Source organism: Mobula birostris, chromosome 2 (assembly GCF_030028105.1).
Source record: "Mobula birostris isolate sMobBir1 chromosome 2, sMobBir1.hap1, whole genome shotgun sequence".
Taxonomy (NCBI): Eukaryota; Metazoa; Chordata; class Chondrichthyes; order Myliobatiformes; family Myliobatidae; genus Mobula; species Mobula birostris.
Window position 1 is genome coordinate 240,188,311 of NC_092371.1, and position 18,903 is coordinate 240,207,213.

Sequence of the window (18,903 nt, forward strand, 5' to 3'; positions counted from 1 at the left end):
AAACTGCCTACGCCCATTGACCTGCACTGGAACCATAGCCCTTCCATCCATGTTCCTATCCAAACTTCTCTTATACTCACATGCACCACTCGTGCTGGCAGCTCATTTCACACTCTCATCTCCCCCCGAGTGAAGAAATTTTCCCTCGTGTCCCCCTTAAACATTTCACCTTTCACTCTTAACCCACGAACTCTAGTTGTAGTCCCACCTAACCCCAGTGGGAAAAGCCTGCTCGCAGGTGCTCATAGTACATCATCGTACAGGTCATCCAGGGTCAGTCTGTACCAGGAAGTAAGGTGAGTAAAGCAGTAACAAAGGAACTTGAGGGCCTGTTTTCCTTTTATACTGCAAACCTGTTGAAACTGGTCTGGATGAGAAACCCTGTGAACAGGCACTGACGGGTTCACACTTCCCCTTCGCAGGCCAAGAAACTACAGAAATTTAAAACCAATGATTCTGAAAGTTACGTGAGAGGCCTCCATCGGTCAGTGTCGACCATGGATACTGTGTCCTGGCTGTCTAGATGAGCAAGCCAGGGCAGTAGTCATAGTCATAGTCATAGTCATAGTCATACTTTATTGATCCCGGGGGAAATTGGTTTTCGTTAGAGTTGCACCATAAATAATAAATAGTAATAGAACCATAAATAGTTAAATAGTAATATGTAAATTATGCCAGTAAATTATGATATAAGTCCAGGACCAGCCTATTGGCTCAGGGTGTCTGACCCTCCAAGGGAGGAGTTGTAAAGTTTGATGGCCACAGGCAGGAATGATTTCCTATGACGCTCTGCGCTGCATCTCGGAGGAATGAGTCTCTGGCTGAATGTACTCCTGTGCCCACCCAGTACATTATGTAGTGGATGGGAAACATTGTCCAAGATGGCATGCAACTTGGACAACATCCTCTTTTCAGACACCACCGTGAGAGAGTCCAGTTCCATCCCCACAACATCACTGGCCTTGCGAATGGGTTTGTTGATTCTGTTGGTGTCTGCTACCCTCAGCCTGCTGCCCCAGCACACAACAGCAAACATGATAGCACTGGCCACCACAGGCTCGTAGAACATCCTCAGCATCATCCAGCAGATGTAAAGGACCTCAGTCTCCTCAGGAAATAGAGACGGCTCTGACCCTTCTTGTAGACAGCCTCAGCGTTCTTTGACCAGTCCAGTTCATTGTCAATTCATATCCCCAGGTATTTGTAATCCTCCACCATGTCCACACTGACCCCCTGGATGCAAACAGGGGTCACAGGTACATGGAGAGCAGGCTGTTGCCAATGGACCAAGCTCCCCCTCTCCACGCATCTGACCAATCCAAAGGAACGGCAGAGACCAATGCAGTTTGACACCAACAACATCGCAGGAGCTTCTGGCCAGCGTTGAGCTCAATGTAGGGTCTCCAGCTCCAGATGTTTCCCTCTGGATTTACTCCCAAAGCCTTCCCCATGAGTGGGTACAGCCACAAATCAGTGGAAGTTTGACATCAGAGTTTTCCTTCTAGATGAGCTGCCAACCATGACCAACCAGCCCCATCTGCCCGAAGCGACTAGTTTTAAGGCACCAGTAACCCGCTTTTGCTCCTTCTGTCAGTAGAAATGGTTCCACTGGGGTTGCTGAGGCCAGGGGCTGGACTTGGTTGTCAGAGTCCATTTCAGGCGCACGCCACTGGGAGCATTTAATAGGAAATAGGAGTTTGTTCTCATTGCAACCCCACGGCTATAACAGCTTTCAGGAACCACAGACAAACAAGTGATTATATAAACATATGAGCAGGCATAAAGAAAGCTAATGCTACAAGGAAGAACTCTATAAAAGCAACACTACAGATACTAAAAACAACAGTCTGGGCCCTAATTCAACATGTCCATTTACTTCAGTTGTAAGTTTTGAACAAGTTCACATGGCCTCTATATAGATTATGAGAACACTCCGTCCTCTTTTATTGTCATTTAGAAATGCATACATGCATTAAGAAATGATACAATGTTTCACCAGAGTGATATCACAGAAAACAAGACAGACCAAGACTAACACTGACAAAACCACATAATTATAACATATAGTTACAGCAGTGCAAAGCAATACCATAATTTAATAAAGAACAGACCATAGGCACAGTAAAAAAAAAGTCTCAAAGTCCCAAGTCAATCGACTCCCGAGTCCCTGATAGCGACAGCAAAAAGGAGAAACTCCCTGCCATAAACCTCCAGGCACCGTCAACTTGCCGATACCTTGGAAGCAGCCGACACTGAGTCCATCCGTCCGAAAACTTCGAGCTTCCGAGCAGCCTCTCTGATACAGCCTCCTGAGCGCCATCCTCTGCCGAGCGCCTTTGACCTCTCCCCGGCCGCTGAAACACGCAAAGCCGAGGATTTCGAGGCCTTCAGTTCCAGAGATTCCAGTTACCACACAGTAGCAGCGGTAACAAAGCGGCATTTCGGAAGTTTTCCAGATGCTCCGCTGTGCTCTCACGTCTGTCTCCATCAAATCAGAATTGCACGGTCCCCTACTTGACAGATAACAGATATTCACCACCGGAGAGGCCGCACGCACTGTCGTCGCGCCGCCATCTTCTCCCGATCTCTACATAGTTACATTTTATTGGCCAGCATGGTTTGGTAGTGCTAAATGTAATGCTACGACAGGGCTTAGCAACATGAGTTCAGTTCCTGCCGCTGTCTGTCATAAGTTTGTACATTCTCCCCGTGACGGCGTGGGTTTCCTCCAGGTGCTCAGGTTTCCTCCCACCGGCCAAAGACATATGTACAGGTTAGTAGGTTAGTTGGTCGCATGGTCAGAATCAGGTTAGTTATCACTGGCACGTGACATGAAATTCGTTAACTTAGCAGCAGCAGATCAATGCAATACATAATCCAGAAGGAAAAAAAACAAAAACAAAAAAAAAAGTAAATCAATTTCAGTATACATATATTGAATAGATTAAAAATCGTGCAAAAAACAGAAATAATATATATTAAAAAAGTGAGGTAGGGTTCAATGTCCATTTAGGAATCAGATGGCAGAGGGGAAGAAGCTGTTCCAGAATCGTTGAGTGTCTCTGCACCTCCTACCTGATGGTAACAGTGAGAAAAGGGCATGCCCTGGGTGCTGGAGGTCCTTAGTAATGGACACTGCCTTTCTGAGACACCGCTCCCTAAAAATGTCCTGGGTACTTTGTAGGCTAGTACCCAAGATTTACAACCTTCTGCAGCTTCTTTCAGTCCTGTGCAGTAGCACCCCCCCCCCCCAGGCGAGGTGGAGAGGGAAAGATGTGCTTAGTGGTGGGATCCCGTTGGAGGTGGCAGACGAGGGAGATGTCCTCCTTTTTTAAAGAAAGTGGCTTCCCTTCCTCCACTATCAACTCTGTTCTTAAACGCATCTCCCCCATTTCACGTACATCTGCTCTCACTCCATCCTCCCGCCACCCCACTAGGAATAGGGTTCCCCTGGTCCTCACCTACCACCCCACCAGCCTCCGGGTCCAACATATTGTTCTCCATAACTTCCGCCACCTTCAATGAGATCCCACCACTAAGCACATCTTTCCCTCCCCGCCTCTCTCTGCTTTCCGCAGGGATCACTCCCTACGCGACTCCCTTGTCCATTCGTCCCCCCCATCCTTCCCCACTGATCTCCCTCCTGGCACTTATCCATGTAAGCGGAACAAGTGCTACACATGCCCTTACACTTCCTCCCTTACCACCATTCAGAGCCACAGACAGTCCTTCCAGGTGAGGCAACACTTCACCTGTGAGTCGGCTGGGGTGATATACTGCCTCCGGTGCTCCCGATGTGGCCTTTTATATATTGGCGAGGCCCGACGCAGACTGGGAGACCACTTTGCTGAACACCTATGCTCTGTCCACCAGAGAAAGCAGGATCTCCCAGTGGTCACACATTTTAATTCCACATCCCATTCGCATTCTGACATGTCTATCCACGGCCTCCTCTACTGTAAAGATGAAGCCACACTCAGGTTGGAGGAACAACACCTTATATTCCGTCTAGGTAGCCTCCAACCTGATGGCATGAACATCGACTTCTCTAACTTCCGCTAATGCCCCACCTCCCCCTCATACCCCATCTGTTACTTATTTTTATGCACACATTCTTTCTCTCACTCTCCTTTTTCTCCCTCTGTCCCTTTGAATATACCTCTTGCCCATCCTCTGGATCCCCCCCCCCCTTGTCTTTCTTCTTGGACCTCCTGTCCCATGATCCTCTCGTATCCCCTTTTGCCTATCACCTGTCCAGCTCTTGGCTCTATCCCTCCCCCTCCTATCTTCTCCTATCATTTTGGATCTCCCCCTTTCCCTCCCACTTTCAAATCCCTTACTCACTCTTCCTTCAGTTAGTCCTGACGAAGGGTCTCGGCCTGAAACGTCGACTGCACCTCTTCCTACAGATGCTGCCTGGCCTGCTGCTTTGATGTGTGTTGCTCATATTTAATTGATACTGGATGAAAGTTCAAAGTTCAAAGTGTATGTGTTATTGTTAATGTATATATTATACAACTTTGACATTTGTCCCCTTACAGTCAGCCACAAAATAAGAAACCCAAAAGAACCCATTGAAAAAAAAATCAAGAGACACCCAATGTGCATGGAGAGAGGATAAAAAACACAAATTGTGCAAACACTAAAAGCAAGCCAACAGCATTCAGAACGACACAGAATCCAAAGACACGATGCCCGGAGCAGCCGGGGCAGGCCCACAGCCTCAGCCTCAGTCCATCACACAGCGAAGCAAAACATCGCAGAACTCACGGACACGAAGCCCACAGCAGTCGGAGCAAAGCCGATTCAATGTCGTTTGAAAGTCAAATCAAAATAGAATCAGTTGAAACAACAATGCACACAACACCAGTGTTTAAAAATAAGAAGTCAGGTTGGTGACTGAGATGCAAACCTTTTTGGTTGAAACTGACTCCAATGAATTTCAAGGAAAAATTTGAAAGACAAACACAATAACCTGAAATCAGCTGAACTGAGGCCAACAAAGAGCACACTTGGTTAGAACAGCAATCCAGTTTGCACCACAATCAATCAACCATCAGAATCCATAGTTTAGATTTCTAAAGGGATTCCCAGAGGGAGGAGAAAACAATTGTTCCCAATTTGCAAAACAAAAGCATAGCAAAAATATTAAAATAAATCAGTTTATCCATCCAACACGTGCTAAATGTACTTTAGATTAAAGATTAAAGTCTGTCACGAGCCTTGTGGCCCATCAACCCAGTGCTTATGCCCGTTTCTGTGGTGTGAAGCGGCTGAGAGTACGAGACTCCCCCTCGGATAGGACGCCAGTCTATCACAAGGCTAACCACCAGCATTTTTGCTAGTACCCATTCTCAGTTGGGTAGACTGGAGCATTGTGTGGTTAAGTGCCATTGCTGAAGGACGCACACACACACACACTGCCCCGGCTGAGGCTTGAGCCCACGACGATCAAATCGCCAGTCCAATGTCCTAACCACATGGCCACGTGCCACGCTGAGTGTACTTTAAGAGTCAATTAACTAGGCTCACTTTGCCCATGGGGCATAAAGTCTATGATTCTGAGGTACACCCGAGGGCGCGTTGGAACACGTTGGCGGTGGTATAATCTGCAGTCATCAGGCACTTCAGCATCAGTCACCCTCACCCAGGTGTCACAGCTGGGGTTCGAAGTTCAATGTTCAAAGTAAATTTACTATCAAAGGACATATATGTCACCATGTACAACCCTGAGATTCATTTCCTTGCAGGCATACTCAGTAAATCCAAGATAGAATAATACCCATAACATTGAAAGACCACACCGACTTGGGGATCCACCCAGTGTGCAAAAGACAACAAACCACGCAAATACAAAAACAAATAAATAATAATAATACATAAATATGCAATAAATATCGAGAACATGAGATGAAGAGCCCCTGAAAGTGAGTCCACAGGTTGTGGGAACAGTTCAGTGAAGATGAGTGAAGTTATCCCCTCTGGTTCAAGAGCTTGATGGTTGAGGGGTAATAACTGTTCCTGAACCTGGTGTGAGTCCTGAGGCTCCTGTACCTTCTTTCTGATGGCAACAGCAATAAGAGAGCCTGGCTGGGTGTTGGGGACCCCGATGATGGATGCAGTTTTCCTACAACAACACTCCATGTAGACATGCTCAATGTTGGGAAGGAATTCACTTATGATGAACTGAATTGAGATGTTGTTTATGAACAGTTGGTGTTATATCACCAAATCTGGTTCTACTGACAGAAGAAGGAGTAACCAAGTCCAACTCCTGGCCTTCATGCTACTAAGCCTGATAGAACCATTTCTCCTGACGGGAGAAGAGGCAAAGGCAGTTTACTGGAGCCTTAAATCCAGTTGCTTTGGGCAGACGGGGCTCAACGGCTGTAATTGACAGCTCATCTAGGAGAAGGAAAACTCGGGTCTCAAACATCCGCTGCCTTGTGGCTGTACCCACTCATGGGGAAGGCTTTGGAGTAAACCTCAAGGAAAATTCCAGAGCTGGAGTCTCTAAGGAAGTCCCACATTGAGTTCAACGCTAACTGGCAGCTCCTGCAATGCTGCTGGTGCCAAAATGTATAACTCTCTGCTGTTCCTTTGGATTGATCAGCAGGATGGAGAGGGGGAGCTTGCTTCATGGGCAAAATTTTGCTCTCCATATTGTACTGCCCAAGCTTGTACATCACGCAGACAGTTGGGATACAACATCCTAGTCAACCACGACCATCTGAGGGCCTTAGTCTAGACAAATTGTAGAAAATAGATCCCACATAGTTTCTCTTTCTAGTAGATATGTAAGCGACAAAAATAACAGCTTTTTTATGTTGCTCTGGATTTCAAGCATCTGCAGAATCTCTTGTGTTTGTGAAAGTAATAGTTTTACAAGGTTTGCAAATGCTATTACATTTGGGAGAAAATTGTCACAGTTAACAAAGTTGGGCTTTTTGCAAAAAAATTGTACAAGGAGATGAATAATTAAAAAAACAAAAATAAATAAACATACTGTAAATCTGAGATAGAAAAATAGAAAATTATCAAGATAAAGAATAAAGTTATTTCCAAGGTATGGAGCATTAGTGATATATTAGTTAGCATCCAGCAGAGAGAGAGGATAACAAAAGGCTCATTTCTTGATGGATAGAATATGAATGTGAAGGGCCTCGAGATCTGAACTGAGACCCTGTTTCTCATCGGGAGATAATGCAAATGAGATTTGTGCTTTCTGGCAACTCTGAGCTGAATTGTCTTGACTGACAACCATCAGTTCCAGACGGAATTGCCAACTGAGGGACACTCTCACCTCCAGCCTGGTAATCAGTTCCAGAGCGAATTGCCAATTGAGGGGCACTCTCACCTCAGATCAGGCCATCAGTTCAAGAGGGAATTGCCAGCTGAGGGACCTTCTCACCTCTGGTCAGGCCATCATGAAGAGTGAGTACTGGCACACTCGGGCATCTCATTCGCCACAGGCTCCAACACGGCCGGGCACTTGAAGGTGGAGGAGCAAAGAGCATCCATGTAAACAAATCATCAGAACCTAATGAAAAGATTTAAGTTTAAAGTTAATTGTCACTCAGCCATAGATATGACTATAGTGAAACGAAACAGTGTTTCTCTGGGGCCAAGGTGCAAAACACAGAAACACAGTCACACACTGCACATCATTATGACAGCATACAGTTACAAATAAAAAAGTAATCTTAAAAAAATGTAGCCCAAGCCCCTGAGCGTCACAGCTTGTCGATTGACAGAGCCACATTTCTGCAAGAACAATCTCGCGTCAGTTCCTCATACCGCGCAAGCACAGCTGCAGAAAGATGGAATCCAGCTTGTCTTCCCAGAGGCAAACACTGGAGGGCAGCACTGATAGGAGAGGGGTTAGCCTCCAATCCAGCAACACAAAGCCAGCTCCAGCATCTCTTTCCTCAGTGATTGCATCAAGCGACCATGAGGCACGAATGAGGCCTGGTCTGTGCCACAACCGAGGTCACGCAGCTCCCCATCTGTTGGTCTTGCCAATGAACCAGTGAATCAGACTCATAGTATTATAAATTACCAATGTCCAACAGGGAAATTGATGAAGAAAATCTGATGGTCTATTGGCTTCATGTCAAAGAAGTCTGAGTGCAAGGGCAGGGAACCAGTGGAGGAAATTATAAACATAGGAGATTCTGCAGATGCTGGAAATCCAGAGCAACACACACAAAATGCTGGTGGAACTCAGCAGATCAGGTAACATCTATGAAGGGGAATAAAGAGTTGATGGTTCAGGCATAGACCTAATTACCAAGGTATAAAGGGTTAAGTTATAAGGAGCATATCATAATAAACAAGATGGAAAGTGGTTCTGATGAAGCGTTTTGGCCTGAACATCTACTGTTTATTCACCTCCATAGATGCCTTCACCTTCTGAGCCTAAGGAGATTGAGCCAAGCAAGGCTTCTCCAACCCCTCTACCCCAATTTTAACTGCATTTTACAGGAGCACCACTGACTCCTTCCTGACAAGTTGCATCTCCATCTGGTGTAGGAGCAGTCGAGCATTGGACTGAAAGTCCCTACAGAGGACTGTGAGAATGGCTGAGAGGATCATAGGGGTCTCCCTACCATCCATCGGGAACATTTATCAGGAGCATTACGAACGCAGGGATCTTAGTATTATTAAATATCCCAGCTATCCATCCAGCATCCTTTTTGACCTTCTGCCATCAGGCAGGAGACTATGATGCATAAAAACAAGAACGGCCAGGATGAGAAACAATTTCTTCCCCCATGCTTCTGAACTCCCTGTTGCACTGTATTCGTAGTGCCATTGGCTAATCTGTTCTGTACCTTACAATATTTAATATTAATGCACCTCAGTTTGTTATTTATGTGTGATTCATCTGTAGATTTTATCCTTACCTTCATAAGTTATTGTATGTTGTGTGCTTTACACCCTGGTTCGGAGAAATGTCCCATTTCTATATACATTTAATGGTCATATATGTTATATACAGACATATAGCTAAATGACAATAAATTTGACTTAACTTGACTCACGTGATGAGGAAAGTTGCTGTATTAAACACTGGTGATCTGTGGCCAGAAAATTGCACTGAGCATGAATGAAGACTAAAGATTTGCTATGTCATATGTACATTGAAACATTGAAACATACAGTGAACTGTGTCTTTTGTATCAGTGACCAGCACAGTGCAAAGGTGTGCTGGACATAGCCTGCAAGTATCGCCATGCTTTCAATACCAAGGTAATATGACCGTGTCCGTAAGAAGTAGGAGCAGAATTAGGCCATTTGGCCCATCGAGTCTGCTTTCCCACTTCATCATGGCTGATCCATTTTCCTTCTCAGTCTCAATGTCCTGCCTTCGTCCTGTATCCATTCTGCCCTGACTAGTCAAGAATCTATCCTCTGCCTTAAATAAACCCAGTGACTTGGCCTCCACAGCCGCCTGTGGCAATGAATTCCACAGATTCACCACTCTCTGGCTAAAGAAATTCCTCCTCATCTCCGTTCTAAATGGATGTCCATCTTTTCTGAGGCTGTGTTGTTGCAACAAAACAACAGCAAAACAGGCCAATCTCAGCCTCTCTCTCTCTCAATGTCTCAATCCCACCCAATCTCTCTCTCTCTCTCTCTCACACACACACACACACACACACACACACACACACACACACACACACACACACACACACACACACACATGAACGCACAGTCCTTCCACCCCAGGACAGGCCACCTCCAGTCCTCCAGACTCCAGTGGACTTTAGGTCTAGCTGAGCTGCAGTTAGCCCACATCTGGAATACAAGGTATAATTTTACAAAGTAGTGCGAGGCTGAAATCCCAGTCCACATTCCTGGGAGTATGATTCATACCATTACCCCACTGTGTATAGTTTTAAATTACTTACTTGTAGAGATTGATGATATCCCAGGTTTCGATGCAGGACAGATTTATACAGATTTACACAGGGTGAAGAGGTGAAAGTGCAGAGCAATTGAATTTTATAAACTGAGTGAATATGTGTAATTACACTCTAATATTCATGATCAGCTAAGGCAAAGAAAGCATGATCGCAAGATAAGCTGCAGGGGGCTTGAGTAGTTTTGTGGAAAAATTTATCGGAATGCAGACTACTTCGGCACAAGTGATGCTCAAAGCAAAACTTCACGAAGATGCCTTAGCTGCAGCATCGTGATTCCCTGCACGTCATCTTGTCATCATCATCATCACGCGCTGTCTCGCACAACGTGGGCGATTGTGGTCTTTGACCATGATTGTTCTTGGCAAATCTTTCTACAGAAGTACTGACATTGAAGGAGGGTTCAGGAGATTGATTCAGGAAATGAAAGGCTCATAATACGAACAGCGACCTAAGGCTCTCGGCCTGTACTGTTCACCTATCTTACGGTCTTACGGTTATAGCTGCTGTTTGCGTTGTTGTGTTGAACACTGGCAGTGTGCGACGTTTACGCCAGAATGTGTGGCGACACTTCGGGCTGTCCCCAGCACATCCTCCTTTTGTGTTGGCTGTTAATGCAAAGGACACAATTCTCACTGTAGGTTTTGCTGTACATGTGATAAATAACTGTGTTTAGCTCTGGTCACCTCACTACAACAATGATGTGGAAACCATAGAAAGGGTGCAGAGGAGATTTACAAGGATGTTGCCTGGATTGGGGATCATGCCTTATGAGAATAGGTTGAGTGAACTCGGCCTTTTCTCCTTGGAGCGACGGAGGATGAGAGGTGACCTGATAGAGGTGTACAAGATGATGAGAGGCATTGATCGTGTGGATAGTCAGAAGCTTTTTCCCCAGGGTGAAATAACTAACAGGAGGGGGCATAGTTTTAAGGTGCCTGGAAGTAGGGACAACAGACATCCCACCTCTCCCGGAACTTCAGGGAGTCTCCCACATATTAATAGTGGCTCCCTGATGCCCGCAAATTATATACAATATCACGGAACTCAATTTTTTTGAGAGCGAGCGAGAGAAAAGCAAGAAAGAGCGCGAGAGCGACCATGAGAGAGAGAGAGAGAGAGAGCGAGCGAGAGAGAAAGAGAGAGAGAGAGAGAGAGAGAGAGAGAGAGAGAGCGAGAGCGCGCCATGGCAGAGTGTTCCAAAAAAAAATAAAATGTACATCACCCCAGACTACACTAAAGTGTACCCCTGCCTAATAGGGGTCAAAAATAATGACAGTGTTGCTCGCTGCACTGTTTACAACAGTGACTTTTCTATTGCCCATGGTGGGTTAAGACTGTAAAAGACATATTGAGGTGAGTTTAACAGGTGTCATTCATTCATTAGCATAGCTAACGTTATTTAAACTAGCTGGCCAGCTGCTAAGGAGCTACTCTATTGCAGACATCCCACCTCTCCCGGAAGTCTCCTGCAAATTGATGGTGCTACCTCCCTGAAATGAGTTTTTGCAGGGTGGGATGTCTGGGTACAAGGACGATGTCAGAGGTAAGTATTTCACACAGAGAGTGGTGGGTGTGTGGAATGCACTGCCAGCGACAATGGTAGAGATGCATACAATAGTTTTTTAAGAGACTCTTAGATAGGTACATGGAGCTCAGTAAAATAGAAGGCCATGCCATAGGGAAATTCTAGGCAGTTTCTAGCGTAGGTTACATGGTCAGCACAACATTGTGGGCCGAAGGGCCAGTAATGTGCTGTGGATTTCTGTAACCCTGAATATGCGATTGTGCTGCCCATATTTTTAAAGTGAATAGTTAAAGAATAACTGAGCAGGCAGCACGCTTTCAGAAGTCTGTGATCATCTGTTACCGGATAAAATTAATGAAATTAGCTAATTTATCATATGTACATCGAAACAAACAGTGAAATGCATTGCTTGTATCAAATCAAATCAAATCAGTGAGAATTGTGCTGGGAACCCCGTAAGTTGAGTGAACTCGACCTTTTCTCCTTGGAGCGACGGAGGATGAGAGGTGAGCTGATAGAGGCGTATAAGATGATGAGAGGCATTGATCATGTGGATACTCAGAGGCTTTTTCCCAGGCCTGAAATGGCTAACACGACGGGGCATAGTTTGAAGGTGCTTGGAAGTAGGTACAGAGGAGATGTCAGGAGTAAGTTTTTTACGCAGAGAGTGGTGAGTGCGTGGAATGGGCTGCCGGCGACAGTGGTGGTGGTGGATACGATAGGGTCTTTGAAGAGACACTTGGACAAATACATGGAGCTCAGAAAAATAGAGGGCTATGGGTAACCCTGGGTAATTCCTAAGGTAAGGACATGTTCAGCACAGCTTTGTGGGCCGAAGGGCCTGTATTGTGCTGTAGGTTTTCTGTGTTTCTAAGTTTCTAAGCGTCATAGATCAATGCCTCTCATCATCTTATACACATCTGTAACCCTCAGGCTCTCCCAGCTCGTGTTCGTCTAGGGGAATCAGCCTTCAGCACCGCCAGACTGGGTAATCGCATCTGTGTGGATGCTGTATAATGTAGCCCCAGTTACAAACCCACAACGCAAAATATCAGACAGTACACCATATGCAATTAAATGATTGAACTTTATGAATCTTAATATGAATATAGGGTTAGTAATAAAAATTTTAAAAGGCCCCAAGTCAAGTCAAAGTCATGTTGGGGCTCACTCAGTAGTCATTCTTCCACCATTGATCTCCTCCGAACGTCGCCGGCCTTCGGACCCTCAGATCCCAGTCCACTCCATCCGGTCGCCTACCAGCTCTCTCCGCACGCGTCTTCCCCCTTCATCTCTCCTCGACAAAAGACCACGAAAAAACATCTTTCCAGACTCACAAGACACAGCAACGATCTCTTATTGGCTAACATGCATCCTGTTATCTCCAGCCACAACCCAAACGTTGCTGACATCTCCTCCGTACCTACTTCCAAGCACCTTTAAACTGTGCCCTCTCATGTTAGCCATTTCAGCCCTGGGAAAAAGCCTCTGACTGCCCACACGATCAATGCCTCTCATTATCTTATACACATCTATCAAGTCACCTCTCATCCTCAGTTGCTCCAAGGAGAAAAGGCTGAGTTCACTCAACCTATTGTCATAAGGCACGCTCCCCAATCCAGGCAACATCCTTGTAAATCTACTCTGCACCCTTTCTATGGTTTCCACATCCTTCCTATAGTGAGGCGACCAGAACTGAGCACAATACTCTAACTGGGGTCTGACCAGGGTCCTATATAGCTGCAACATTACCTCCCGGCTCCTAAACTCAATTGATGAAGGCTAATGCACCTTATGCCTTCTTAACCACAGAGTCAACCTGCGCAACCTTTCACCTGCCTTTCACAAAGCTATGCTGACTATTCCTAATCATATTATGCCTCTCCAAATGTTCATGGCTCCTGCTTCTCAGGATCTTCTCCATCAACCTACCAACCACTGAAGTAAGACTCACTGGTCTTTAATTTCCTGGGCTATCTCTACTCCCTTTCCTGAATAATGAAACATCATCCGCAACCCTCCAATCCTCTGGAACCTCTCCTGTCCCCATTGATGATGCAAAGATCATTGCCAGAGGCTCAGCAATCTCCTCCCTCACCTCCCACAGTAGCCTGGGTACTTCTCGTCCGGTCCTGGTGACTTATCCAACTTCATGCTCTCCAAAAGTTCCTGCACATCCTCTTTCTTGATATCTACATGCTCAAGCTTTTCAGTCCACTGTAAGTCATCCCTACAATCGCCGAGATCCTTTTCCGCAGTGAATATTGAAGCAAAGTACTCATTATGTACTTTTGCTATCTCCTCCGGTTTCATACACACTTTTCCACTGTCACACTTGATTGGTTCTATTTTCACATCTTATCCTCTTGCTCTTCACATACTTGTAGAATGCCTTGGGGTTTTCTTTAATCTTGTCCGCCAGAAGGGGCTCTCCTAATTTCTTTCTTGAGTTCCTTCCTGCTAGCCTTATAATCTTCTAGATCTCTATCATAACCCAGCTTTTTGAACCTTTCATAAGCTCTTCTTTTCTTCATGACTAGAATTACAACAGCCTTTGTACACCACGTTCCCTGTACCCTACCATCCATTCCCTGTCTCATTGGAACGTACCTCTGCAGAACTCCACACAAATATCCCCTGAACGTTTGCCAAATTTCTTCCGTATATTTCCCTGAGAACATCTTTTCCAATTTATGCTTCCAAGTTCCTGCCTGATAGCCTCAGATTTCCCCTTACTCCAATTAAACTCTTTCCTAACTTGTTTGTTCCTACCCCTCTCCAATGCTATGGTAAAGGAGATAGAATTGTGATCACTATCTCCGAAATGCTCTCCCACTGAGAGATCTGAAACCTGATCTGGTTCATTTCCCAATACCAGATCTCTCCTCTTGTAGGCTTTTCTACATATTGGGTCAAGAAGCCTTCCTGAACACTCCTAACAAACTCCACCCCACCTAAACCCCTTGCTCTAGAGACATGCCAATCAATAGTTGGGAAATTGAAATCTCCCACCACGACAACTCTGTTATTATTACACCTTTCCAGAATCTGTCTCCCTACTTGCTCCTTGATGTCCCAGTTACTATTGGGTGGTCTATAAAAAACACCCAGTAGAGTTATTGACTCCTTCCTGTTTCTAACTTCCACCCACAGAGACTCCGTAGACAATCCCTCCATGTCTTCCTCCTTTTCTGCAGCCGTGACACTATCTCTGATCAACAGTGCCACACCCCACTTCTCTTGCCTCCCTCCCTGTCCCTTCTGAAACATCTAAAGCCTGGCACTCGAAGTAACCATTCCTGCCCCTGAGCCATCCAAGTCTCTATAATGGCCACAACATCATAGCTCCAAGTACTGATCTATGCTCTAAGCTCATCCACTTTGTTCATAATACTCCTTACATTAAAATAGACACATCTCAAACCATTGGTCTGAGCGCGCACCTTCTGTATCACCTGCCTATCTCCCCCTCGCACTGTCTCCAAGCTTTCTCTATTTGTGAGCCAACTGCCCCTTCCTCCGTCTCTTCAGTTTGGTTCCCACCCCCCCCCCAGCAATCGTAGTTTGAACTCTCCCCAGTAGCCTTAGCAGACCTCCCCACCAGGATATTGGTCCCCCCTCAGATTCAAGTGAAACCCATCCTTTTTGTACAGGTCATTCCTGCCCGAAAAGAGGTCCCAATGATCCAGAAATCTGAATTCCTGCCCCTTGCCCCAATCCCTCAGCCACGTATTTATCCTCCACCTCACTCTGATCCTATACTCATTGTCACGTGGCACAGCCAGTAATCCCAAGATTACTACCTTTGTGATCCTGCTTCTCAACTTTCTTCCTAACTCCCTGTAGTCTGTTTTCAGGACCTCCTCCCTTTTCCTGCCTCTGTCGTTGGTACCAATATGTACCACGACCTCTGGCTGTTCCCCTTCCCACTTCAGGATATCCGGGACGCGATCAGAAACATCCTGGACCCTGGCACCTGGGAGGCAAACTACCATCCGTGCTTCTTTCCTGCATCCACCGAATCCCCTGTCTGTCACCACAGTTCTGGCGACAACATAGCAGGCCCACAGATCACTAACCCTACCCGCGTGCTTTTGGAAATTGAAAGGAAACTGGAGAACACAGAGGAAACATCCTTGGTTACAGGAAGAACGTACGAATTCCTTACAGGCTGTGGTGGGATTGAGCCCCAGTCAGTGATCGGAGGCACTGTAATGCAACGTGCTTATTTACACAATTTACCTATGATTATCTCTGTTTGATTCAGATATACTTTGCCAGTAAATGTACCAATTTATCTATTACATTCCCCATCCAAACATAAAAGTCCCAATTATTTATTACTTAATCATCAGCTATAAATGTTCTAAGTCTGTTGCAGTAAGCAATGCTTTTAGCATTTAACTTTTCCCGTCAAGTTGACACATCCTAAGATTGAATTAATAAATGAGTTTTCAGTAGAAGCTTACAAATTGCTTATTTTAAATGATTAAATCTTAAAAACTGCAAAATGTTTGCAAGCAACACACACAAAATGCAGGTGGAATGCAGCAGGCCAGACAGCATCTGTGTTTGCAAGTAATGTTTATGTTAATAACCTACACAGAATGCTGGAGGAACTCAATAGGTCAGGCCATTCTACGCACAGGAATAAATGACATTTTGGGCCAAGGTACTTAATCAGGACTGGAAAGGAAGAAGAAGCCAGAATAAGAAGGTGGGGGGAGGGACGTGAAGAGGAGTACAAGCTAGTAGGTGATAGGTGAAACCAGGTGAGGGGGATGGTGAGTGGCTGGGGGAAGGGGGTATAAAGTAAGAAGCTACGAGGTGACAGGTGGAAAAGGTAAAGGGTTGAAGAAGAAAGAATCTGATAGGAGAGGAAAGGGAAGCATGAGAGAACGTGAAGGAGAAAGGATATCAGACAGAGCTGATAGACAAATGAAGAGAAGAGGTAAGAGGGAAGCCAGTTTATTACTCTCCATAGATGCTGCCTGATCTGCCGAGTTCTTCCAGCAATGTGTGTGTTGCTCTGGATTTCCAGCATCTGTAGAACCTCTTACATTTTAAAATTAATATTTTTCAGTTCCCAGACATCAACGCTCACCCGTTGACTGGAAAGTATTGACAGACAACATTACAACCTTAGGTGAAGACTTCAAAGACATGCAACAAGCAATGGAGGGAAAGGCATCTCAGGCAGATGTCATGGATAATATTTTGAAACTGAATGACCTTTTCCGGAATCGCTCAGCACTCTGGCTTCAACTGAGAGAATCTGTTCAGAGACTGGAAAACAAGCTGCAGAGCTTTGAATCACGCATGGATGACATTAATGCATCTGTGATTGATTTAGAAGATGATTTACAACAGTTTAGTTTAACAAACAGACAAGTCATATACAATTTGTCTCTCAATTTAGGTATTGCACAGGATGCATTCCAAAAGCAACAAGCAAACTTGAAACAGATAACATCCAATGTAGGAAATCTGAGTCGGCAGGTGAAGGAGGTACGTTGGACACTAACTATAGTCAACAGCACCTTCAAAGAGGACATTAGCTACTATCACACAAGACTTCAGCAGTTTCAAATACGTTTAGCAAATGTATCAGAAGATGCAAAGATCCTTAAAGTCGTTCAGCAGAACACTGAGAAACAACTGAAGGAAGAGGTGGCTATACTCAACAATGTCACAGAGGATCTGAGACTGAAGGACTGGGAACATTCACTTACTCTGAGAAACCTCACCTTGGTGCAAGGTAACTTTGATCCCTCATTCCCTATGATCTTATTCTTAAAGAATGTTGCTAAAGGAAATTCAGATGACGGTGATGTATATATCTTTTGAAAAAGGTCTTCAATTTACTGTCTCTGAACCATTAGTCCATTGTGCTGTTTCTCAATTTATCCTGAGTGATGAGCATGTCTTTCTGCATTGTCAGAGTATCCATCAGAATTAGAATCCAGTTTATTACCACTGACATAAATCGTGAAGTTTGTTGTTTTGTGCCAGCAGTAGAGTGCATCACACAAAATAAAAATTACAATCAGAAATAGAAAATATAACAAACACAACCAGTCCCAGGGTGTCCTGGGGAGCGTGTCAGTATTTTTTATAGATTATCAGGACACGCAGTTCTTGTTTATTGTCTTTTAGTAATGCATGCATTAAGAAATGATACAATGTTCCTCCAGTATGATATCACACAAGACAAACCAAGACTAAAAAACTGACAAAAACCACATAATTATAACATATAGTTACAACAGTGCAAAGCAATACCGTAATTTGATAAAGAACAGACCATGGGCACGGTAAAAAAAAGTCTCAAAGTCTCCCGAAAGTCCCATCATCTCACGCAGACGGTAGAAGGGAGAAACTCTCCCTGCCATGAACCTCCAGCACCGCAAACTTGCCAATGCAGCACCCGACCACAGCCGACTCTTGAGTCTGTCTGAAAACTTCGAGCCTCTGACACCAAGCACCGAGCACCATCTCTGCCGAGCGCTTCGACCCTGGCCCCCGCAACAGGCAATAGGCAAAGCCGAGGATCTGGGGGCCTTCTCCTCCGGAGATTCTCGATTGCACAGTAGCGGCAGCAGCGAAGCGGGCATTTCATAAGTTTCTCCAAGTGTTCCTCCATGCTTCTCACATCTGTCTCCATCAAATCAGGATTGTGCACGGTACCTACTTGACAAATACCGATATCATTTCGGAGCGGCCGCACGCGCTGCATCGCGCCGCCATTTTCTCCTCCCCCAGTGGGTCCCAGGGAGTATGTTATTTAAAGGTGGTCCAGGTGTCCAAGTAGTGTGTGTATGTACACTACCTGGACCCCCTTTAAATATATATATAGTATATACACACACTACGTTGCTATCACAAAAATATATATAAGTATGTTTGAAATAATTCAGAAAATGTGTTGCTCAGGAAGTCAATGTTTGGGTTGAGTTGTTCTTCAGTCTTTGCAATTTACTTCCAAATGTTTCATCACCATACGAGGGGACAACACCAGTGTGGAGATGATGTATAACTAATGCAAAAGGAGAACAAAAATAGTGAGGTTCTATTCATGAGTTTATGAACTGTTCAGAAATATGTAGGCAGAGGGGGAGAGCTGTTCCTAAAGAACTGAGTGTGTCTTAAGGCTCCTGTAGTTCCTCCTTGATCGTAGTAATGAGAAGGGGGCATGTCCTGGGTGATGGGGGTCCTTAATAATTGATGCTGCCTTTTTGAATTATCGGCTTGTAGGAAGGTCCTCGGTGGGGGGGGGGGGGTGGAGAGCCTGGTGCCCATGATGGAGCTGGTGGAGTCCTCAACCCTCTGCAGATTTGTACAATCCTGTGCGTGTACACCTCCACACTCGACGGCGATGTAACCAATCATATTGCCTTGCACAGTACATTTGTAGAAATTTACTGGAGTCTTTGCTCCACTCAAACC

At 45.2% G+C, this 18,903-nt stretch overlaps 1 protein-coding gene across 2 annotated transcripts in view; it reads left to right on the plus strand.

Moving 5' to 3' along the window:
* scara5 (scavenger receptor class A, member 5 (putative)) overlaps positions 1-18,903 on the plus strand; it is a 186,919-nt gene that overhangs the window by 80,925 nt on the left and 87,091 nt on the right. Inside the window, exon 4 of one of the 2 annotated variants that reach the window (XM_072251637.1) lies at positions 16,541-17,215. In XM_072251637.1, coding sequence (XP_072107738.1) covers positions 16,541-17,215 — 675 coding nt within the window. The remainder of the gene's footprint in view (positions 1-16,540; positions 17,216-18,903) is intronic. The other variant, XM_072251638.1, reaches the window with a different exon arrangement.